Below are 23,409 nucleotides of genomic sequence, written 5' to 3'. Positions count from 1 at the left end.
GAAGGTGAGCTCTGAGACTCAGGAATGCAGACTCTGTGGGACTCTGCCAACTATGAGCAACCTTTCATCTCCTACCCAGACAGAGGTAAGCAGGGCTAGATGCCCATACACACAAGGATGAAGGAATGGGAAAGCAGAGGGTAACAGATCCAGACTGGTAAGGAACTCTCAGTATCACTAAATCTTCTCTTTCCCTAACAAACCTACACCTCCTAAAGAAGTAGGAAACTACTGAAGTTGCTTTGGCTGACACTCCCTGAAAAGACAGTACTCCAGCTGACAGCATAGAGCACTTTTTATTCAATGGGATGCCCTTCTAACCCTTGACACTTCATCTTATGGAGGCTAAATAGAAAAGAGATAAAAATACAAGTGGACAGGGGCTCTAGAAATTTATTTTCAGAGCGTAGTGCTTTAACTATGATTAAAATGCTTATTAAGTAATTTAAAAATGCTACTGATTGGATATGAGTGGATTAACACTGTTACTCTCATGCACTGACAGATAATAGTTTGCTCATGCCACTGAAGTAGGATCTTTCCCTTTCACTCATCACTTCAAAGTGTAGAGGTCTTCTGCAGAAGTTGCATTCAGCTGATGAGTGTGGTTTCAGCTCCAGCCCAACATCCTTCCATGTAGCCAGCAGCTTTTCTGTTACAAACAGGGAAATGCACCAAGATCACATCTCAGAACATCAGATTACTCCAGCAAAAGAGAACTGACACAATACTTATCCCAGGAAAGGAAGAGATGCAAGAGTTGTTTAGGACATAATTCACCCCTGGAACGATGCAATAGGGCTGCAGTTAATCTTCTCTTGTTAAGGTTGTTTGGACAACATACAAGCAGCCCCAGCAGGAGTGACTGGGACAGAACTGGCTGGATGTAGGACTGCACTGGGAGAGCACAGTATTCTAGGTCAGTCTGTTGGCTTCCACTGCTCATGCTCACGTTAAGTGCACAAGCGTAGGACATGAAAGCTGCAGCAAGCATTATGCAGCTAATACCATTTAAAATTTAATCATTTCCTAGTCTTATCTTTAAGATAAAGATTGCATAAGCAGCCCAATCTTCTCGTCATACTAAAGCATGAATCCACTCACCGAGAAAATAACTCATCATTTGAGGGGTGTGATGAGGTGTAGGAGCAATACGTAGCAGCTCTTCTCCACGAGGAACTGTGGGGTAGTTGATTGCTTGGACATAGATGCTGTGCTGGCTCATCAGCTTGTCACAGATCTCTGTATTTTTAGCAGCATCTGCAACCTGAAGTTCCAAACTTTGTTTCAGTATCAGCCAGAAGGTAGCAAAGTTGTCAGCCCAGCATCGTCAGCCACAGGAGTCAAACATGACAAGCCTCCCTTCCACCCACTAAATAGAGTATCCATCAGACATAGGAACCGAAAGCTTCTACTCTAGAGCCCTCCACAGCCTAACCAGGTAGTTGTTTGCACCTGAATTCTTTTCACTGGCTGGTTCTTAGCATCTGTCTTATTTATACTTGCAGACTGAGAGTTTCATACACTATCATTTTACATTACAACATTTATAGGGGGCTGAAGTCAATTTAATCACAGCCTTTATTCTTCAGACATGAAGCCAGACTCATGGCATATAAGAAGGTCAGAGTTGGAACTTAATGAGTATTTATTAATACCAGGAAACAATCTGATCATAACCACAGACACAGGCACCGGGGCCCTCTATCAGAGATCTTAAGTACTCACCCTTATTGGAATGATGTGACTCGGGCAATGCACTACAGGAAGCCCTGCATCCATCAGCATCTGTCTCATGAGCTTCACATTGCGTTGGTGCTGGCGCCTCAAGACTTGGCCCTCAGCACTTTTCAGAGTTCGGACAGATTCGAGGGCACCAGCCAGGAGCATGGGTGGCAGGGATGTTGTGAAGATAAAGCCAGCAGCATACGAACGGACAGTGTCTATCAGGGCACTTGTACTGGAGATGTATCCTCCCACACAGCCAAAGGCCTTGCCTAAAAAAAACCAATTCAGAAATTAAAAGTGTAAGCAACCCAAGCTTCTTCCTTCCACCCATCAGAATGGTTGCCTGCCATGCACATCCAACCATTTCAGCCCCCCCTCTCTCATCTTGTCTGTACTCAGCACACGTTGCAGCTTTGTTTCTAAACCAATCCTATAGCTCCTACACAGCAAGGACGGTTCCAGATCACATCAAACACTCAGCTTCTGATTTGGGGAAAGACCTCAGAAGCACAGTCAAACACAGCCTTTGGTAGTGACCCGAGAAGATCAACACTAAGTCTCTCAGCAGATTATTTTAAATCTGTTCCAGAGATGCTGGAAATAGCCTACACTCCTAAGGAGCACGCATGGTGGTTACTCTGTGTGATCAATGCTTACTCTCCAAACAGGGGGATGCTCTGGCACCCAAGCAGAGCCACACACAAAACCCCAGGGTTGAGGGTCACATCCTAATGAAAACAGAAGCACTCACAAAGCTGTAAGAGCTCGAGCCACTACCTTCCCTCCTAAGTTTCATTTATGTTTTAGGTGCTGTTTAAACAACTGTCCCATTTGCAGCAGTAAACTCTCCGCCAAGCCTGCATTCTCCTCAGATAATAGCAGTTGCTTCAGCTCTTGCCAAGCCTTTTTACGTAACCCCCCCCATCTCAGGTTTCTGGATTAGGAACACTCCATTTCACATAAAAGAACTGTGTACAGAGTGCTACCCTGCTAGCTTTCTCACCTGAATTGACTCAGAACTCATTTTTACTAGCTTGTTTAAAACAAGAACGCTAACCTAAAAGATTTAAGACAAAGTAAGTAGCTTAACAAATGCTTTCCAAACTGGGACATACTTAAATCCTTCGGGCTTTTTGAAAAAAAAATACTGAACCCCTCCACAAATCCTTAGCAAGTTCACTTGAATAGACAGATTTTGAGTTAACCCACTTAATTTGGCTGCTCAGAAGCTTTGCTGCCTTAGACTATGTAAGCTTCTGTGGGAGCTGCCAGGCTGTGCATACCGAGCGTTCCAGAGATGATGTCCATCTTGTGCATGACTCCATCCCGGTCCCCTATGCCACCACCTCGAGCTCCATACAGCCCCACAGCATGCACTTCATCCACAAAAGTGATTGCCCCGTGCTCGTGGGCCACATCACACAGCTCTTCCAGAGGGCAGACAGCACCTACAGACCGAAGCAGCAAAATGCAGTTGAGGATCCCCTGCACTCAACTCGGCCAAACATTACACTTCAAATACTTATAGCAATTTGTACTTTCAGACCCGAAATACAGATCTCAGTACTGGCTACACTGAGAAAGAGAGAGCAGCCTTTGTCACTTTACCATCCATGGAGTGCACAGTTTCAAACGCAACAATTTTAGGGGTCGATGGATCAGACTTCTTCAACAGCTCTCGAAGATGGTTGACGTCGTTATGGCGGAAGATGTGTTTTGGCACCCTGCTGTTTCGAATCCCCTGGATCATGGAGGCATGGTTTCCAGAATCAGAGTAGATCTCACAACCTGAGGGAACAACCCAGTTACACATCAAGTCCAGAAAGCATCAGCTAATGCCCAGCAGCATTTTATATACCATAAGCACTCAAACAGCAAAGGGAGCATGCTCTAGAAAGTAATGCCCTTGATCAGAAGAGCAGATCATGAATCAATGTAAGGTTTATATTAAACACCTAATATGAACCTGAGACTAAGAACCTCCTGTATTTCCTAAATCCTTAATATCTTATGCAAGAACTTCTGAAGTTAAAGGAAACCCCTCCTAAACCACACTGAAGGGATAGAGAAATTCACACCCACAGGTGGGAGGACAATGAACTCCTCCTGCCTAATTCTCAAGTGGCATTTAAGTGAGGGAGCAGAAGACCCTGTGTTTGTTCTCCAAGTCTTTCTGCAGTAAATAGCTCCTGGGCCTCAGGCTCAATGCCATGATTTGAAGGAGCTGAACAGAATCTGAATGCAGCACTTGACAGAGCATATTCTGGCTGGGTATGATGAATCCCCACTATGAGCAGACACCTGGAAAGCATTCTCTCAGCTGCTTAGGACACGGCTGTGCTTTGCAGTAAAGACAAGAAACAGCCTATTCTCACCTGGCAGCATTTTAGCAAGAGTGAAGAGGGTGGAATCATTGGCTACAAAGCAAGATGAGAACAACAAGGCTGCATCTTTTCCATGAAGATCAGCCAGTTCTTTCTCCAAGTCGACATGAAATTTGCTTGTTCCTGAGATATTCCTTGTGCCTCCTGCTCCAGCACCATGTTGTTTCAGTGTATCCCTACAAAGGGCCCCAAAGGATACATTAGTGACACTAACATTCCTCTGTTACACAGATGAACATGTACTAAAATATCTTCAGCAGTGATCTTTTAAACATCATCTTAAAAAGGAAATGGCTGCAAAAAGTTGCTGTTAGCTTTAAAGGTCTTTGAACGACCTGCACAACTCAGGGATTCACTGAACTGAGGAATCAGTTACTAGGAATAGTTGCAACACACCATCCAGTCTAGCTGGTTGGGGTTTCACAGGGGAAAAAAGAAAAGCCAAGGAATGGGTCAGGGACTGACAAGTAAATTTGGCAGCCCTGACACCAAATATTAAGTTATCCACTCTAGCTGAAGAGTATAAGCTTAATTAGACCAAGAATAACATAAGCAGCAGCTTATGCAGCATAATGTAATCAATTCTTCAGAAGCCTGCCCACAGAAGCTCCTGCAGAGCACCCATAGCCTGTATCCATCTCTTAAGAATGCAGCCCTACTCACATAACCGCTCCGCACACACGAGGGTGACGACTCATGCCCAGGTAATCATTGCTGCACCACACAGACACCTCTTTCTTGGTGATCAGGGAATCAGAGTAGTCATCTGCCATGGGAAAGATCTGCGCCTTTCGGTTCACCGTTTTGAACACTCGGTAGGTATGATCTTTCTTCTTTTCATCTATCTTTTTCTCAAAGAACTGGTCATACTGGAAGGTGGATACAGCTGAAATGAGACAAAGACTTTAGCACACGGGGGGAAAAAAAAAAGTAATCACAAGGGATCGGGCCTGAGAGGTATTGCCAGACAGTCTTACATTTTGGCAAGTTATCCTGAAGCAGATGAGACACACTTTCGGGTCTTTGCTTCAGCATAATATCCTTAAACTTCTTGAGCAAGCCACTCTGCTCTTCTCCCTCAGCCTCAGTGTTCCTCACCACGGAATTAGTTGGTATTTTGGCAAATTCTTTACCTACAGATATCATAATGAATGACAGTGAGCTAAGCAGTTTGAAATAGAGGTGTTTAAGTTGAATTCAGCAAGGTAAACTTTTAACTAACTCTTCATTCTTCAGAAAGCACATGCCTGGATCTACACACTCCTGCCGAATTGAGCCATTGCATTGGCAAGTAATTTGGATTAGAAAGGTTTTCCTTTTTGCCCCATACAACACAATCACACCACTACATGCAATTTCCTTACAACACATTTGCTTCATTGTGACTCAGAGCCCCATCCTACAGAGCTACAGCACTCATCTGAACAAATTGGTACATAGCTAACCGAAGGCAGAATTCTAGCTGGCAGCTTTCCACCTCCAGAACTTTGTTCAGTTAGCAGAGGGTTCTTTTAAACAATGTCACTAAAAAGGAGAAAACAGGCTTCCTTTTTGAGGTGCATGGCAAGGTTTTATTGATATTGGTGAAAAGTTTCTTCCTTGAAGGACAGCATTTCTGCATCAGGACTGCAAGTCAGCCAACACCCTTTAGTGCTACAAAAGAAAGAGCTGTTGCTCATTTGCTTTCCAGCTTAAGTTTGTGCTGCTGTTTGCACAGCATCCAGACCCTGCTTCTTCTCTCTATGTATATCCCACCCTTGTCTGGAACAGCACTCTGGTAAAGCTCTCTTGTCCCAGCAGCCTGCTTTGGGTGAAAAAATAACCGATTCACACACTTAAAAGAACCAGGGTATCAAACTATGGCATACAAGACTTCTACATGATGATCACCCAAGGCAATGACTGCACAATACTGCAGGCTCACCATTAATACCTGCATTCTCCAACAGCTTTTTGTTGCAGTTTGCCATAACCTTACCCACACAGGGTATCCAATGACTGCTACACTTGGCATGGGGTAGAAAAAAATCAAGTACCAAAAGCTCTCAAAAGGAACCAATGCATCAATGCACACTATACATACCTTTCCTGTCCACCTGCATTTCCTTCACATCCTCCTGCAGTTCCAAGCTGGCTTTGCAGAACACATTGCTGCTCTTGTGGTTCATCTGAGCTGCCAGGAATGGGCATTTTGTAGCAGAGCTCTGGACAGCAGCAGCAGGTGGGTGGCCAGCAGGAGGCTGTGACCCATCTGTGTTCTGCTGGGCCACTTCTTTGGCTTTCTTGGCCTCTGAGGAGGGCAGAGAGAAAGGAAAGCACTTCAGCTTCACCATTCTAACAGCCGCTTCAGCTGTTCTATACACTTCTCTAGCAACTCACATAGCACAAGTCATTCAGAGGTGCTTAACTGGGCATTCACATACTATTTACACAAGCAAGAAATCCCAGTAATACCCAAGGAGCACCTGATTTCGGATGCTAGACACAGCACCGTACCCTTCTGAGGTCAAAATCCCTCATTTACCACTAAGAGGGAGATTTCTACTTCCGAACACTTGCTGTTCTCAGCCATCAGCAGTTGCTTCACCACAAACCTCAGCCCTCGGTGCCAGGAGAGGCTTCCTCAGGGTGGGACACGGGGCTGCCCCAGATCAGCCCACAGCAGCCTCAGGTTTCGGCTCCGGCCCAGCTGCACCCACAACAGAGCCGCCCACCCGATGGCACCCACGCTCAATGACCACGGAGCTTTAAAGCATTAAACAACCCTCATCCAGAAGCCGGCTGTCCCGGGAGCCTCTCCCTGCCCACACAGCGCCGGGCCCTTCGGCACAGCGGGCCGTACTCACCCGGCTGGGCCGCAGGGGTCTCCTCTACCTGCTGCCCGCGGGCGGCGGATGTGGCGAGGCCTCGGGCGGCGGCCGGCGGCGCCGCCTCCATCATTTTGGGACAGTGCTGGGCATAAAAGAGCAGGGAAGGCCCGGCCTTCTGCAGGAAGGCCTGCGAGACGCGGGCCAGGAACGGGCAGCGCCGCACCACCGCCTCCATCCTTCCTCCTGCCGCAGCTACCGCCGACCGGAAGTGACGTCACGCAGCTGTCACCCCCACGGCGGGCGGAAAGCGAACAGCGCCCCGACTCCCGGCCGCCGCCCTTATATAGCCCTGCCGGCTCCGCGCAGGCGCACTGAGGGTAATTTATGCTCCGCCCCCAAGGAGGCGTGGCGTGATGGGAGTGGGCGGGGCTTGTGCTGCGCTCCGAGCCGTGATTGGTCCCAGTGGTGGTGAGGGGCCCCGGGGGCTCTGAGGGGGCCATGGGGGGACCATGAGGGGCCATGAGGGGGCCCTGGGGATGCACTAACACAGTTCTGCCTGGTGGCTGAAGGATCCCGGCCCTCACGCTTTGCCTCCAGCCAGCACAAATCTCACAGCTTCTCATTCCGCAGTTGTGGTGCCGCTGGTTTTGGAGATGATTTTTCACCCGGAGGGTGGTGACGCACTGAACAGGTTGCCCAAGGAGGCTGTGGATGCCCCATCCCTGCAGGCATTCAAGGCCAGGCTGGATGTGGCTCTGGGCAGCCTGGGCTGCTGGTTGGCGACCCTGCGCATAGCAGGGGGTTGGAAGTGGATGAGCACTGTGGTCCTTTTCAACCCAGGCCATTCTGTGATCCTATGAGGAGCCCTGATGTGAAAGTGGCCCTGCAGTACTGTGACTTGTACCCCCTGGTTTGCAGTGAGCGTTAACATCAGGGATTTTTATCAAAGGCTGCTTACAGGTGGTGATGAGAGAAGGAGCTCAGCGTAGATGCGGCCATCCCGGTGCTGTTGCTGCAGGGGATACGCCGACTGCTGAGGCGTGGGAGGAGAAGGGCAGTGATGCGTTCCTTCCCCATATTGCAAAACCTTGGCAGAAGGCAGAGCTGGGCTGCCTGCTGTCTGTGCCTTCCCCACCCCCCAGGGGGTTGTGTTACACAGAGCTCATCCCCACGGACACCTGCCGCAGCAGGTTCAATCCCACAACAATCGGATCGTGCTGCTTTATCCTTCTTATCTTAATAGCAGCACCTCGGCGTGTTGCAAGGTCGAGGGATGAAGTGTTGTTAGTCTGCTCTGCTGCCGGAATTCAGAAGCTCTTGGGTTTGTATTCAAGAGTTTGAAGCCTGGAGAGCATCCATGTTCTACTCGAACTTGATTCAAGGTTGGAAGCTGAGGCAGCAACCTTGGCTATGGCACAGAGGTCTCCCAGTGAAGCAGAGCTCTCAGCTTTGCTGTCAGGCTCCCTTGTAATCTGTGCTGTTAATCAGATGTGACTGTAGCCCTTCTTTAGAGCTTGGTTTTGGCGTATTTCTTTAACCTTGTACGAGGCAGGAGTTGCGCAGAGCTAAACGGCAATGGAATGACATGAACTTGACCCCTGTCTTGGAGAGCTGCTGAAGGAATGTGTCCTTGTCAGTGCACGGAGATTATTTTGAGCTCCAGGGCCAACAAAACGGGGGTAAATGCAGTGGAAAAGGGAAAGGGTGTCTTTGCAGCACTGCCCTCATTGCCAGACCTTACGTGTCGAAAGTGAAGCGAATACTAATAAAGCTGCCATTAACTAAGACTTCTTAGGGCTTCAAGGGATTAGTTACGTGGTGTTTAATTGTGGCAGTGCATTACTATCACCCTACAGGGCTAAGCAAAAGCTTGCTTGGATTGCCACACAACCTCCCTTTGCCGTGCTCCAGAAAGAGGAGTCTGGGACAGCACTTTTGGGCTGGATGGAGAACAGAGAGCTTCCATAGCCTGCCCTGGGGGGTGGCTGGAGATGGGAGACTGATTTCTGCAGCTGTCCATGAAGAGCTGCTGTGGAAGACGTTCCCTTCCGTGCTGCTGCTTTACCAAACAGGCTCAGGTGGAAGTTAGCTTCGGTACTTCCCTCCTATCTCTCATTCGTTGAGCAAGTTTCCCCAGAATTCCCATAAGCAACATTTGATGCGGAGTACCTTTCCTTCGCCCAGTCCCACATCTGTCAGCAGACAGCTCCTTTCTGAGAATTCTAATGGGTTTTGTGCTGTTTAGGGATCATTTAGATCGTGAGAAAAGCAAGAGCTGAAGCCTCTCTGTACTCAGCCTGTGCGATCCGAAGTGTATAACTGTACCTCTAGCAGCACTGGATCCCTTTCTCCCACTTCTCCACCCAGAGCTGTGCACGTTCCTCCCTTTTTCCCACCCAGTCGGTATCACGAGAGGGCAAGCCAGAAAAACAACCCCCTCCCCACGCACAAGCCACGCTCTATGTTGAGATCTGAATTTTCTAAGGGAGTGGATGTGATCTTGACATCTGGATTAAATCCAGACTCAAATTCCAGGCTCAGAGCTGGGAATTCCACCTCCAGTGCTGAGAACAGCATTTCTTAGAGAACTTACTTTACCTTTTAAGGCAAAATTCGAGGGTTGGGAGAGTAGCTGCATAGCAAAAATTCCTCCCGTGCTGAATTTCTTCAGCAGATTTTCCCCATTTGGATCCAGTGCTCTCCGTGCGTTTCTCACATGGCAGAAGAGGAAATCTCACTTCCCTCCAAGCGCTCCTCGTGTCAGGGGCTGGGAAGGAAGGACGGAGGCGAGAGGGCAGGGAAAAGCCTTTGCTCTGAAGTCACAGCCTTCTCCAGCTCTCTGCAACCTGGGTTTCCATTGGAAGGATGGTTGGTAGAGGAGAGAAAGGTGTGTGCGACTTCTGTATCTGATGGGAGACGCTCAAGTCGTGCTTGCATAGTGGAGCATCTTTGCTACACCGTGCAGCCCTAGTGAGCTACAGTCACTGCTTGCACCCGCATTAGTGTGGGCATTGGCATGAAGGTGGATGTCAGAGCAGAGCTGGGACCTGGGAAAGGTCCTTGAAAACAAGAAATCAGTACACACTAATGGAAATGCCCCGATGGGGCTTTGGGGCTGTCTCCTTTAAAGCGATGTCAATGTGAAGGCTTCAAACAGAAGGTTGCTGGCAATCGAGGACGCGCCGTGTTCTGTCCTCCTCATCCCATATGCATCACCTCTCTGACATGGATGACATCCCAGGGCGTCTTTTGGGCAGACAGAAATGATGTGGTTTAAAAGGGCTGTCACCTTGAAGTGGTGCAGCACACCTACCTGCCAGGCTACTTATTGTTGGCTTATGCTTTTCTTATCCAAACCTGCTCATCTCCCAATGTGAGTGTAAGTTCCTCCTGCCCACGGGGCTTGCTCTGCTCTTTGCAATACCTCTGGTTGCTTAAACTTTGGGGTGCAATACTTATTCTTCCTCTAAAGATGACAGATAGGTTAGAAGACATTGATAGGGTATTAAAACGAGAAGAATGTCGGCAATAGGGGAGAAGGAGCCAGCACTGAAGGGAGAAGGAAGGAAATTATCGTATCTCCAAATTGTGAGCTGCAATCCCGAGAAGCCGTGCAATATATTCAGGTTATCGGAGTGCACGAAGCTTCCACTCCTCGTTTGCCTTTGTACCGAGCTCATCAAAAAGCTGGCCAACGCTCTGTTTGCACTATCTTACAAACAAGCTTAGTCACGCAAAGCTCTGGGCTCTGCTTCCAAGGCTCCCAGGCCAGTCTGCCTGCCAGGTGGCAGCGTTCAGACTGGGAGCAGTACCAGTGAGCAGCAGCCAGGAGAGCTGGGGATGGGAGGTTTCATGGGGTACCGTGACCCAGCCAACCTTTTCTGCGTGCAGCTTATTCGACCTGATGGCTTTTGGGAGGTTCGAGCTCCATTCCAGCTGGGATCTGTGGCGTTAAAGGGCTTGGAGGAGCAAGCTTTTGAAGTCTCTGGCTTGCTGTGCTGAGCAAACCAAGCCCTGTTGGGTGTTGGCTTGGTGGTGGTGGTGACGGTTGGAGTCTTGAATGTCTGCTTTCAGGAACTGCTCCACTTCTTGGGGTGAGATGCATGTGGTTTCTCTTGTAACTATCCACTGCTCCAGCCCTGGGCATGGGAAGATAAAAGCTGATTCTAGGAAACCTCCTCGAAAGAGCTGGAAGTGCAAACGTTGTGCAACAAAGAAGCGGAAAGGCACCAGCTATGAAATGGCAAAAATCAAAACACAGTTAATTCATTCTCTTTACTTTCACGTCCAATTTCCCATGCTGAAATGATTGTAGGGGAAAACCAAGGGAGGCTGGGGAGTTATGTGTGCTGCTGGCTTTGCTACGGATCATTTAATCAACATTTGTGCTGTGGTTTCACATAGAACCCTGTTTATCCCAGGGAGCTTTTACATACATCAGAAAATCTATTCTCTTTGGACTTGCAGTCATTTTTGCCCAAGGATTCATGCTGCCATCCCACAGGCTCCTCGTAGAGCAATGGCTGTGATGTGGTGTGACTTTTAAAGACTTCTGATCTTGGCAAGTCTGTGCTTCAAAGTTGAACTTAAAGAACCCCACCATTTGGAGTTCATGTTCTTAAAATGTTGCAACCTGTCCCTAGTGTGAAATTTAACGACGTGCTTGGTTATATATCTGTATATTTAATATCCCTCCTGAGACGCCCCGCTCAGCACTGATAAAGGCTGACCCCTCGGTTTAAGCTTCTCTCCTGGCTCAAACAGGGAGAAGGGACTGAGCTATGGGAGAATATGGTGGGGAGGGGTGATGCCTCTACACGGGGGGGAAATTTGGGGTGACAGGTAACCGACCCTCTCCAGACAACAGCAGCACTAACAAAAGGCACATTGCTATTGCTGGGATGCTAGGGCTGAAGTGGTGCCTGTTAGTGGATATTAGGATCGTGATGTGTGGATACTAGGAAAAATTCTTTATTGAGAAGGTAATCAGTCACTGGAAAAGGCTTCATAGGGAGGCGGTTGATGCTTCACGCCTGTCCATGTTTAAGAGGATAATTTGGATAATGCTCTTAATGGTATGTTTCAGCTTTGGGCAGGAGTCTGGTAGTTGGAATCGATGGTCTTTATAGGTTTATTCCAACGGAAACCCATTCTATTCCATTCCATTCCTTAACAAGTGGAGAGGTGATCGCCAATCAGCCCTGGCATCAGCCATGAAGCTGGAGCCACCAGCTCTAACACGCAAAGTGGAGCCAACCCTCTGGATCCCTATGCTGTCTTGCGTTGGTGTCCAGAAGGTCTTCAGAGCTGGCACAGCACCTGGAATTGCACTTTGGCTGGTGGGACAAGGAGAAGGCACAGCAAAGGAGCGTGCTGCTGAACTGCTGGGAGGGAGAGGGGATGAGCTCTGGGTTCCCCCGTGAGCCCTTGGGATTGTAGCTCGCCCCATACTGCCTGTGCTGTCTGCACTGCTGCCTCCAAAAAGTGATGACCTTTCGGGTTTCCTTCAGCTTGGTTCCCAAAACCGCATCTCCTTCACAGCAACCTCTCTGCCAAGATGTATTTACCACGAAGGATGATGAGCTTTTGAGCAAGTAATTGAGATTTAAAGCTCCGATTACAAGAGGAAATAAACCAGAACTGCTTTCTAAGCTTGTGTCTTAATTGGAAGAAGTGATTTCAGTGCATACTTCCCAAAGCCCTTGCACTATCTCCTGGGCTTGTTAGCCAGTGACCTGGTTTTCATGGACCAACCTTGTGGCACTGCAGCCCCTCACCCAGCTGCACTTGGGTCAGGGGAACAACGCACAGCAGAGTGGTGATGCATAGGGCTGGGGCTCAGTTCCTCTGCTACTCGGAGTTTCTTTGGGTAGAAATACTGTTTGATGTCTATTTGGCAGCTTTTCTGCTTGCTCCTTGTTCGGGTTGAATCATATGCAGCTACATCTGAGCTGTGGCACGCTGTCAGTTGTGCACAATGCTGAACACAATGCCTCTGGGGGTGGCAGCAAGCACAAGTGACACCTTAATAAGGGCTTCTGCAGATGTGGCTTTGGTACTAAGCTGCCCCCATCTACCACCATTGCCAGCGTGGGGCTTGTTAGTCACACATCCCTCCCTTCAGAGCACTATTTTTAATGTTCCTGCTCCGCATGAGTCCTCTGAAGCCCTGCCCGGTTTTGCTGTCCCTGCTGATGTTGGCTGCCTGCAGCACCAGGAGGCGTGGGGAGGGCTGGGTTCTGGGTAAGCACTGCACAGGTGGTTGGGGTTCGGGACTCTGTATGGCTCCCCTGTTGGAGCCCAGCTCTGCCTGCCCCTGGGCTGGCTTTGCTTCAGACTCTCCCTTGTGACAGGCTTACACTGCTATGGTTTAGGTGGTGGCTTCCTCGCAGGGGACAGGGACAGCCTGGAGCACCTGTTGGCCAGGAGCAGGCTGGGCAGAGCAGCCACTGCCACCGAGCAGGATTTGTCCTGCTATCTGTGGGGGTTAAGCTGGGCTGTGGCATTCCCTCTGCCTGCCCGTTGGCTTAATGAGCTGCCTTATCTGTCATCTTCCCCATGGCAGATGGGGGTCTCTTCAGGATTAATTAAGGATCATAACTGTGACCTACTTACCGAGCTGGTGCTATTGTTACTGGAGCTCCCCGAGCTGCCAGCCTGCTTGATAGAGCTTCTTCCCCTGCTCTGCTCTGGTTACTGGCTCTGTGTACCTTAAAGCACTGTGCTGAGCCCCAGCTGGGCTCCCATTACATCCATTTCCCTAATAGACCCTCACCTTACCCTCGGGTGGGTAACTGCAAGCTTCTTGCCCGTGGTGCACCAGCTATGGGGATCAGAGCTGCTGGCCTACATCTTTCCTAGTGTTGTCTTCATGTGGGAGCAGGGAGCTGAGGGTGGGCATAGATCAGCTGCAAGATAGGGGGAAGGGGTGTGAAAAATGGCTCAGGACCATCCAGTTCTTTGCTACCAGATCCTAAACCATGCTGTTGCTGAAGGGGGCTCCCAAGGTTTTCCATCTCTCGGGGCTACTCGGTTTCCTTCTCATTTCTGGCTTTGTGCATCACTGCAGCAAGCCTTTAGGAGCAAAGGAGCAGAACTGCCTAGAGACTGAGAAAGTCAGGCTCTGCTAACCCCTTTGTTACCTGCCAGATTTTCAGGCAGAGTGCTGTCCCAGATGGGAATAACTCAGAGGTTTGCTAAAGCAAATCCCTTCCTTCAGCTGGGCATGGGTTGCCCCATGGTGGGGCCTCGTCTCCTCCACATTCTCCTGCTCTCTCCTTCCCTCCCTTCAGACTGATGAGAGCTCGCCATGTGCAGCAGATTGAATCACATGCAGTGTGGGTTCCCAGCCGTGTGCGTAGGGCTGCTCATGGCACATTTGCTGCTCATGCGAGGAGGGCTCGTGCTCCCCGAGGCTCTCCTCATCCTCCCCCTATGGAGCCGGTCCTCAAGCAGCCTGATGCTCCATGCAGGGTCCAATGGCCTCCCCGGTGGGATCCCAGCAGCTCCCACTGCTTTCAGATGGGAAGAGCTGACTGTCAGGCTGAATGAGACCCCTGGGAAGCAGCACTTCGCTTTGTCCTCGGAAGCAAGCACAGTGGGGGAATTGCTTGGCCTTTCTTCTCTGCCTCACAAAAAAACCCTCTCATGTTCCAGTGACCTGCTTATTATGTAGGTCATCACCAGCTGGAAGGAAGAAAGCAGTTTCAGGAGTAGGAGAATTCTAGCAGGGCTCCTCTGCTGAGCAGGTCTTTCTGGAAAAGCATGGGGAGCTGTGGCAGGCAGCCTGGCTTTTCCCTTCTCCACTGCTCTTCCCAGGAGGATGGAGGAGGGACGTGTGCTGCCCTGAGAGTGGGCAGACAGCCCAGGGTCTGGTGTACCCTGGGGTGGGGGAATGGTGCATGGAGGCAGACAGCAGGTCTCAAGTCTACTAGCGGTCTGGGCTTATTGTCTTTTAATGAGCTTGGTTTTGGTAATTAGGTCTGTCCTGCCAGCCACGTGCCTGCGTGGCAGAGTCCTGAGCTGGGGAGCAGCCCGTGCTGGGAGATGGGATGGTCCCACCAGGGTGAAAAGGGGATGCGGAACAAGAAAAAGCCTCCGGGTGCCAATGGGACCCAAACCAAAGCTTATCCCAGCACCGTGCTGGTGCAGTTAGTCTGGGGCTGCTCTGCTTCGCACACAGCAGAGCTGACGCTGTGTGATACCCACGGAGAGGAGAGGAGGTCCTCGGTGCAGGCTGTCACCTACAGCCAGGGCAGATGGCTGTGGGGCTTGGAGGAGTGAAGTCCAGCTTCACTCATGTTTGCCTCTATTGCAACAACCCTTAATACCCCTCACTATCCTCTCTTCTTTCCCAAACCCCCTACATATCAGCAGGCCTGGAGATGCCCTGTGCCCCGGCTGCTTCTTGCTTGGGGAAGCGTGGGCACCGCCATGCAGTGTGCTTCCCACACAGCTGAGAAGTCTCACTCGTGCAAGATCTGTGCAGTCAGACAGGGGACGGGCAGGGCACCCTGGGGCTGTCACGTCGGCTCAGCACCGTGTGGATGGCCGGGCACCGTCACGTACCCATGGTGAGAACAGGGAGGGCCGCCGTTATCTTTGCTCGGAGGAAGGCTTCGATTAGAAACTGCCTCACCAACGTGTGGTTATTGAATGAGTTGCTCATTTATGATGTATGAGCCATCCCCACAAACGTGCCCAGCGCATCTGTCCTTGGCAGGGTGCAGCTGCTCTGAAGGGAAGCAGATGAGCCTTCCTCGTCACGAGGCTTTCCTCATCCAGGCTTTTCTGCATTGTTCCCTGCATGGAGCAATCCTCCGGCAGCATTCAATACGACAGCAGGGGTGAATCAAGCAGACCTTAGCAAGGCTGCCCTGTTTTTAACTCTTCTTTGGTTTTATTTCAAAGCAGGCTTCAAATGCACTGTGCCACAGGGCACGGCGGTGCTTCTGGCACAATCGGTGGCCACAGAGAGCTGCCCACTGTATGGCAGCTGGGGAGAACCTCCTGTTCCCAGCATCTCCAGCCTCTCTGGGGCTTGTTTCCACAATAAGAGAGAACCTAACAAAAGGATGGCTGGCTGTGAAACAAATCAGTTTAACCACCGCAAAGCTGAGCTTACTTATGTCCGGCTCATCACCACCAGCAGTTGGAGAGGCCATCAGTTTCATGAGATGGGGTGCCTTAACCCTGGTTCTTAAACCCCAGCAGGCAGGATGGGGCTCTTGCACCTACATGGGAAGCATCTGGTGTTGGACTGGATGAGAGACAAGGCTGGGTGGCCCATGGGCTGCTAGCTGGCAGCACTTGGCACTGTCTGGGGCTCTGTGCAGCTCTGTTGCGTGAGCACATTGCTTGTCTGCTCAGCTTTGGTTAGCTCATCTCGAGATAAGTCGTGATGTCGTTTAACTCAGGTTTTCACCCAAACCACGGGATGGCAGTTTAACGGTTGCTGTGGCCTCAGACGTTGCTGTGTGCTGCTCAGACCTCCAAGCAAAGCAGGCAGGCTGCCTTCCCCACCGAGCCTTCATCGCTGCTTAATGAGAACCAGGCAAAGCCTTCAGGATCACATCTCTCCTTGGCCACTGCCCTCTCAGTGAGCTCAGCCCAGTGTGGCCACAGCAGCTCAGAGTGGGACCGTGCCTGCACAGGGGACCTGCTGCAGGCTGTGTTTGCAGGCTCGTGCTTGGCGGTGCTGCTTTCTTCAGGGATGGTTAGAAATAAATGCTTGCTAATCTGCCTAGCACAGCTAGGGGAATAATTAACTCCAAGAATGAGGTGGCTGTAAGGAGGAAATCTGAGGGCGAATCTGCACAGGGGGACTGCCAGGTGGTTTTTAGCCTGCAGTACCATTCTGTGGGAGCTGCAATAAGGAGAGCCAGCACGCCTTTCACACTTCCCCTGTTAGAGCCTGAAAATCACCAAGCACTTATTATCACTGGCCCGTGCTGGAGGAATACAGTTCAACAGGGACTAGAAGCCTGGATTAATAGCAGCCAGGTGCTCACACATACCCTCAGGTGGCTCCCAGGCTCACACTGTTCAGTGCCCTTTGTGGCTTTCGTGTGCCAGGCAGGTTTGGTCTGCTGCTGTGCTGCTCCTTGCCTGGGTGGTGGCTCCACGCTGGCTCCTGTGGCTCTTTTTCCTCTAACATCCCAACCCTGACCCCTGATGTGTATATGTCAGGATGTGGCGTGCTGTTGGCTGGTGGGAAGCTTCTTGTGCTATGAGGTGGCAATGCCGGGACCCCACATCCAGTACTGAGTGTGTCCCAGGAACCCAAGGCTCGAGTTGGAGGATCATGGGTCTGAAAAGCTCCTTTAGGGTGGCCCACCATCCCCGGAGGTGTTCAGGAAACATGTCGATGTGACACCTGGGGACACAGCTTAGTGCTCAATACTGTTAGTAGGTGGATGGTTGGGCTAGACGGTCTCAGAAGTCTTTTCCAACCTTAATTAAGAGCATCACACAGTCTACCAGCCCACTTCCCTTGTAGAGGAACAGACCAGGGTAGGAGAATCTTGAGGATGCAAAGAAGCTTTCACAGCCCTCTTGTGCTGGCTGTCACCATGTGTGGGGACAAGAAAATAGCCCAGTGTCCCAGCATGAATCAGCCATCCATTCCCACACAGCTTGCTTCGCCAGTGGTGCCAGGCAGTCCTGCAGGGAGTCGGGCTGCAGGGATGAAGGGCTGGCTCTGCCCGTGACAGGGCATGTTGTGCTGGGCACCTGTGGCTGGCGAGTGTTCATGGGAGGAATCAGACTCCAGATCTGGACTGAAGAGCTTCACCCAGACTGAAGAGCCTGGGTGTTCAGAGCTGAAGGTCTGGCAGCTAGCTCTGAGGTGCTCACGCTGTGGGTATGGAGACTCGTCCGCATCTCTGGGAACGGAGATGAGCTACAAGCAAGAATTTTCTGACCTGAAGCCTTTCCAGGTCTGGTATTGCAGTTCTACTGCCTGTGAAAGGATTTTTGCTGGATTTTGACACAGTGGCCCATGGGCTTCCTGTTCCAGCTGCTTCAAAATGACACATGGCTGTGCTGTGGCTGTACTGGCGCACAGGTGATGGCTGTGCCTGCGTTATATAACCCTGCCCTGTGTTTCTCCAAGCTTATCAGCTGAGAGTAACCACACGTTCATTTACAACAGGCATGCAAACCATAGGAATACAGGGACCGGTGTATGGACAGCAGGCTGTGTTTGCAGAGCAGAGGCAGAGCAATTGCACAGTCCCTGGAACTGATTACCCCCTCCTAAGGAAAGCAGAGGGATATCTCAGTGCATCCACCTCACCTATTGCCTCAGCCACAGTCATAGCTCTGCTCGATAGCCACGCCACCCTGAGCGACCACATCCACCTGTGTTAGAGCTTATAGTGTGGCCAGCACTGGGAATTTTGCCTTATCATTACGTCATCTGAAGGTGTTTGCAAGACAAGATCTGCCCCCGAGGTGGGGCAGATGCTCAGTGCAACCCTGAGCTGAGGCTACAGGCAGCAGAGCAGGTGGGCACAGCTTGCTGGGCCAGCACAAGGCCATCAGGAGGCTTTGTTTGTAATGACAGCAAACAAGTAGTGATGGAAGGTTCTCAAACTCCCCTTCTTCGGGTCATTTTTCCCCATGATATCACCGATTGCGACACCGGCGTGACTCATCCCACGCATGGGATTTATCTGAGATGTCTGTTTCACCCGAGGTTGGACTGTTTGTTTGCACAGGGTGTTGTAACGCTGCACAAACAGGGAGCAGGGCAGCCCAGAGCAGATTGTCTGCTCTCGATGGGGGGAACAGAACGGAGAGCTTTGGGCTGCGGGGACGTAAAGCCCCACCGCACCCGGTGAGGAGGTCTCACTTTGCACCAACAGAACTCACACACTCGGTAAGAAGTGCAGTGTTACGCCTCGATTCTCAGCTCACTGCGTGCTGCTAATGGGTCAGACCAAAGGTCCGTGCAGCTAAGAGGTGCCTATGGGTGAGCACTGTGCCCCCTGTGCCCCTAACACAGCCCAGCACATAGCTGGGCCCACTCGCCATGGACTGCCCAGCCATTGGGTTGCCTCCAGAACCCAGCGGTGAGATAGCCAGTTGTGTATCACTCAGAAGAAACCCCACTTCTTTCATATAAGCTGGCGTTGTGTGAGCTGCGTTGCCTGCCCTCTAACATCTCAGATAGCCCATCGCACCACAATAAAACTCGCTGGTCTTTACAGCTCCCTGGCTGAAAGGCGTAAGGTTCCCTTCTGGTGGAGCCTGCAGCCAATAGCTCGCATGTCTGACGCCCTTTGTCATGGAGTAAGTATTTATGGCAGCTACACAGTGCTGGAGGTGCTTTCCTTGAAGGTCAGGACAGCTGACCATAAAGTTGTGTAACCCTCCCCGTGCCAGCCCCTTACTGTACATCTGCAATTTCTAATAACCGCTTACTCATTAGGAAGATACCCTTGGAGTGATGTGACAGAACTAAGTTCCTCTGACTGTAACTGTTCAAGAAGTCGGCTTAATCTCTCTGCATTGGGGTACATATGGGGTCCTCTCCCTCTGCCTTCTGGTTCCGATCCTTTGTGGGTGCTGAGCGCTGTCGCTGCACAGAAAAGCTCTGGGTGCTCTTGGCACGAGGTTCTCCTACACCCTGAAATCAGACACTGGTGCTCTTCGGGTGAATGCAACGCACAGAAAGACGTGGAATAAAAATAACAGGGGCTGGAAACAAGCGGCCTGGCACCTCGGCTCTAATTATAACAGCACTCAGCCCCTGCCCACACTTGGCAGAGGTGTTCTGTGAGCAAAGCACCCAGCCTGAAGCAGCCCTTCCCTGGGCGGGCAGCACCATCCTCACACTGGTTGGCAAAGGAAGTCCGTCACATGGAAACCCCTCAGCGGATCACTTCCTCATTTCCCTTATAGGCAAAGTGACTCCAAGCCTGAAAATCAGGCAGCAGCCTCGTGGCTCTTGGGCTGTGTCAGTGTGAGCACAGCTGTGGTACAGGCTCACATCACCAGGGCTCCACTCCTCCTGTGCTGGGGTTATCAAAGAAACCAGCAAACCCTGAGGGCTCCATGGGCTGTGTGGAGCATCCCGAAGCCCAGCGGGTGCTTTCCGTGTGGAAAAATCCCCAGGCTGTACAAAGTGGCTGAGCAGATAGCTGTTCTATTGCTTCAGCAGGCTGGGCAGGAGCATTTGTGCTCGGCCGCCTGAACTTCGTCACTGTGCTGTGTCCCCTTCCCGGCCGCTTCCTGCTGCGCTTTGATATGGCATCACTTTTGTTTTTGTCTTTGGAGGAATAAACAAAACAGAAGGCCAAAAGCCAGCTGCCTAAAACGCATTCCTCTGCCGTGACTCGGAAAAAATCTCTTCTTTAGATGTAAGCATCCACTGTTTGCATTGCTCATCCTCCCAGCGGGGGTTCTGGGCTTTGTCTGCCTCACTGGGTTGGAGTCTGACCATCCATCGTGCTCTTCTTATTTCTGAGCCACCCGATGTGCCATCCCTTCCTGCAGCAGCTCACGGGTTCCAGCTGCCTCCCGCAGCTCCTGGAGGTGATAAAACAGGTCTGTAGCCACGCACGGTGGATTGAGGTACAGCGAGAGGCAGGAACGCGCCTGGTCTTGATAGGGCTAACTTTATTTAGCGGGCACGTTGCAGAGCTGGCACTGAGCGGAGAGGCAGAGGCAAAGGAATGTGTCTGCTCTCCAACAGGGAGATGGTGCAGCATATTCCATCCAGCCCTATCCTGGCATCAGCGTCCATGCAGCGATGGCCCCATGGGTGGGGAACTCTTTGTCCCAAAGGTCTCTGCCTCATTCTTGTGCACTCCGCTCACCTTTGCCTGGTGCTGATCTTCATGCCCCCTGTTGACACAGTCACGAGTTCAGCCGAGTGTGAACTCTGCTCATCCCAGCAGAGAAAGTTCAGGACTGGAGGCAGCTGCACAGACTCAGCCGGGGAGATCAGCAGTCTCTGCTTGCTTAGCAAGAACCTGTATTTAGATAAAACTGTGCCCCTGGAACCAAGGACTTTGGGGCTAGCCTGTAATGTGGGGAATGGAGGTCTTCGTGCTGCAAGAGAGGAAACCTCAGGGCCAAAGAGGTGCATGTGCCCAGAGGAACAGATCCATAGCTGTACTGGGAGATATTTTAAAGATGGTTTTGCACTACATTCAGAGAGCAGCTTTGGTAGATACGGTAGTGAGGACAACTTCACAGATGCCAGAAAGCTGCTGGTGGGGTTCAGGCCACGTCCAGCTCTCCAGGATTTCTCACTCCTGGTCCTCCCTGCTCCTTTAGGCCAGCTCTGCAAGCAGACATTCCGACCTCTCTTTCCCTCCAGCTCTCTCAGATGACTGAAGTGCTGTATATCTTCGCATAAGGAGTGACAGTGCAATCCTCTGGCACTCCGGGGTGGGCTATATCCCATCATCAGTAAGTCTTTGATCCCTCATCATCCCCTGCAGCTACATGACAGCCTCCCCGGGCTCCATCGGCCTCTTCAGGTTATTGCTATGTTCAACTCGTGTGACCTTCCTCCCTGTTTTCAAGGTTCTGATAACAAACTTCTAGGACAGCCTGGTGACCTTTGGCTCAGCTTCCTCTTTAAACTCCGGTGGCTTTTGCTTCATTGCCTAGTTGTTACCCAGCAGTAAAGATCAGTTCTGATAACAACAGGGGCTGCTCCCTTCCCCCTCTTCCCTACACAGGTCAAATCTCTCCCAGTTGGCTGGAATAAATGTGCAGGTGGGGCAGTGAAAGATTTGCTTGCGGAAAAGGCTTTGTCCCTCTGTCATTTTTTCTTAACTCCCCAAGGAAACAAAGGATCACAAAGGCAGGTGGGGAAAAAAAAACCACGATGAGATATGATGGAATGGGTTTGGCACGGCTGCGAGGATGAAGTCATGAGGAGCAGAGAAAATCACTGATGTGGCAGCTTTACGTCTTCAGCTGATGTAAAACAATGTCTTCCTATGGAAGAAATTGGGACCACTGTTCTCACCGGCTGAGCTTCCCACCTCAGTCTTCTCCATGATGTGAAAGCTGGCTTGAGCTCCCTCTTTCTACAGCAGCAACGAGGGAAGCACAAACAGCAATCTTGGCTATACTGATCTGTATCTGTGATTTCTGTCTGCCTGTAGCTGCCTGCTTTGGCTGCGCCCTCTGGATGGGAAGAGGAAGGAACAGAGCGGCCGTCCCATCCAGCTGGTTGAGTTCATACACTCCAAAGCACCGCAGGGTTGGTTGCTCAAACCCTCCCTCTTCCCTGTATTGGGGTGGGACATCAAACAGCTGCACAAAACCCATGCTATGATCGGGGAGATGGGACGATCTGGCTCTGAGGGTGCCGTTAATACCCTGGAGACCTGGGTGCAGTTGCTGGCTCCGTGTTAAATCGCATGCATTGCCCCAAGCAACCCCACTTCTCTTGGTGCCTATAAGCAGCAAATGCTTCCTCTCATCCTCTGTCTCTGAGAGCCTCAGCCTTCACAGGAAAATATGGTCTCCCTGTGGCTGTGCAAAGCCTACCCTGTCCCCCAGTTAGCACCGTCTTAACGCTGAGCACACCAACGTGTTCAGCACTTTAAATATTAATAGGACGTTTGAGAAGTGGGCTCTGAGACACTGAAGGTAAATGTTCCATTTAGTTGCTAAACTGAGAGCCACTCTAGCAAAAAGTCCAGTGCTTTCTGAACTGGGCCTGAAATCAAAGGTTAGCTGGAATTCCGTGCAAGAACAACCCGACCACGAGCGGAAAATAGAAGGGGAGGGAGGGCTGGGAGCTCGTGGGAGGCACTGGGAGAGCAGAGGATGAAGACGTGGATCGGTATCGCCACCTTGCGACTGCTCGGCCGCCTCCACGGAACGGGACAACGCCTTATTGTTAGGGTCCAAAGCTTCCTTTTGGGGTCCAAACTCCCACGTTTGAGGGTCCGGACCTTCATTTTTAGAGCGTGAGACCTTTCTGTGGCATAAATGCTCGTTTTTTTTCCACCCGAGGGTCTCATTTTTGGGGCATGAAGCGTTATTTTGGGACCAACAATTGCTTTTTTGTGTGTGCAAAGCCTCATTTTTAAAGTCCAAAGCCTTATTTGACTCCACAACCCCTTTTCTCTGCATCCCACAGCCTCATTCTAAGGGCCAAGGCCTGGACTTTAGGGCCCACAGCTGCCTTTTTAGGACACAAACTCTCAGTTTTGGCTTGAAAGTGTTGGTCATTGGGCCCCAACCCCTGATTTTTAAGGCCCGCAGTCCCACTTTGCATCTAAGCATCCCTTTTGCAGGATCCAAACCCTTTTTTTCAGGGTTCAGAGGATCCATTTGAGATCCAAAGTCATCTCTTCGTTGTCTAAGCACTCATTTTTAAACACTCATATTTAGAGCCAAGCCTCAGGGTCCACATTTATTTGAGAGCACAAGCTCTGCTTTTTAGCCTCATTCAGGGGGTCTGAGTTTTAGGGTGCAAAGCCCCCTTTTTAGGCTCCCAACAACCAGTTTTA

At 50.8% G+C, this 23,409-nt stretch overlaps 2 protein-coding genes across 3 annotated transcripts in view; both read right to left on the bottom strand.

The window, feature by feature from the left end:
- Nucleotides 1-23,409, bottom strand: part of LOC101747452 (serine/arginine repetitive matrix protein 2-like) — a 500,571-nt gene that overhangs the window by 297,517 nt on the left and 179,645 nt on the right. The gene's annotated exons all lie outside the window — the stretch shown is intronic.
- Nucleotides 378-7,238, bottom strand: ALAS1 (5'-aminolevulinate synthase 1). 2 transcript variants are annotated; one of them, NM_001018012.2, is made up of 10 exons: nt 6,959-7,238; nt 6,196-6,402; nt 5,090-5,245; nt 4,776-4,998; nt 4,104-4,288; nt 3,337-3,516; nt 3,012-3,176; nt 1,729-1,997; nt 1,105-1,267; nt 378-652 (listed from the first exon to the last, which is right to left on the bottom strand). In NM_001018012.2, exons 1-10 carry the CDS (start codon nt 7,155-7,157, stop codon nt 492-494), a joined length of 1,908 nt encoding a protein of 635 aa, NP_001018012.2. In that variant the 5' UTR covers nt 7,158-7,238; the 3' UTR covers nt 378-491. The 2 variants fall into 2 exon arrangements, with proteins under 2 accessions (NP_001018012.2, XP_025010275.1); XM_025154507.2 differs by lacking the exon at nt 5,090-5,245.

The sequence above is a fragment of the Gallus gallus genome, chromosome 12 (assembly GCF_016699485.2).
Source record: "Gallus gallus isolate bGalGal1 chromosome 12, bGalGal1.mat.broiler.GRCg7b, whole genome shotgun sequence".
NCBI classification, from domain to species: Eukaryota; Metazoa; Chordata; class Aves; order Galliformes; family Phasianidae; genus Gallus; species Gallus gallus.
This window is presented reverse-complemented; position numbering and strand designations above follow the sequence as displayed.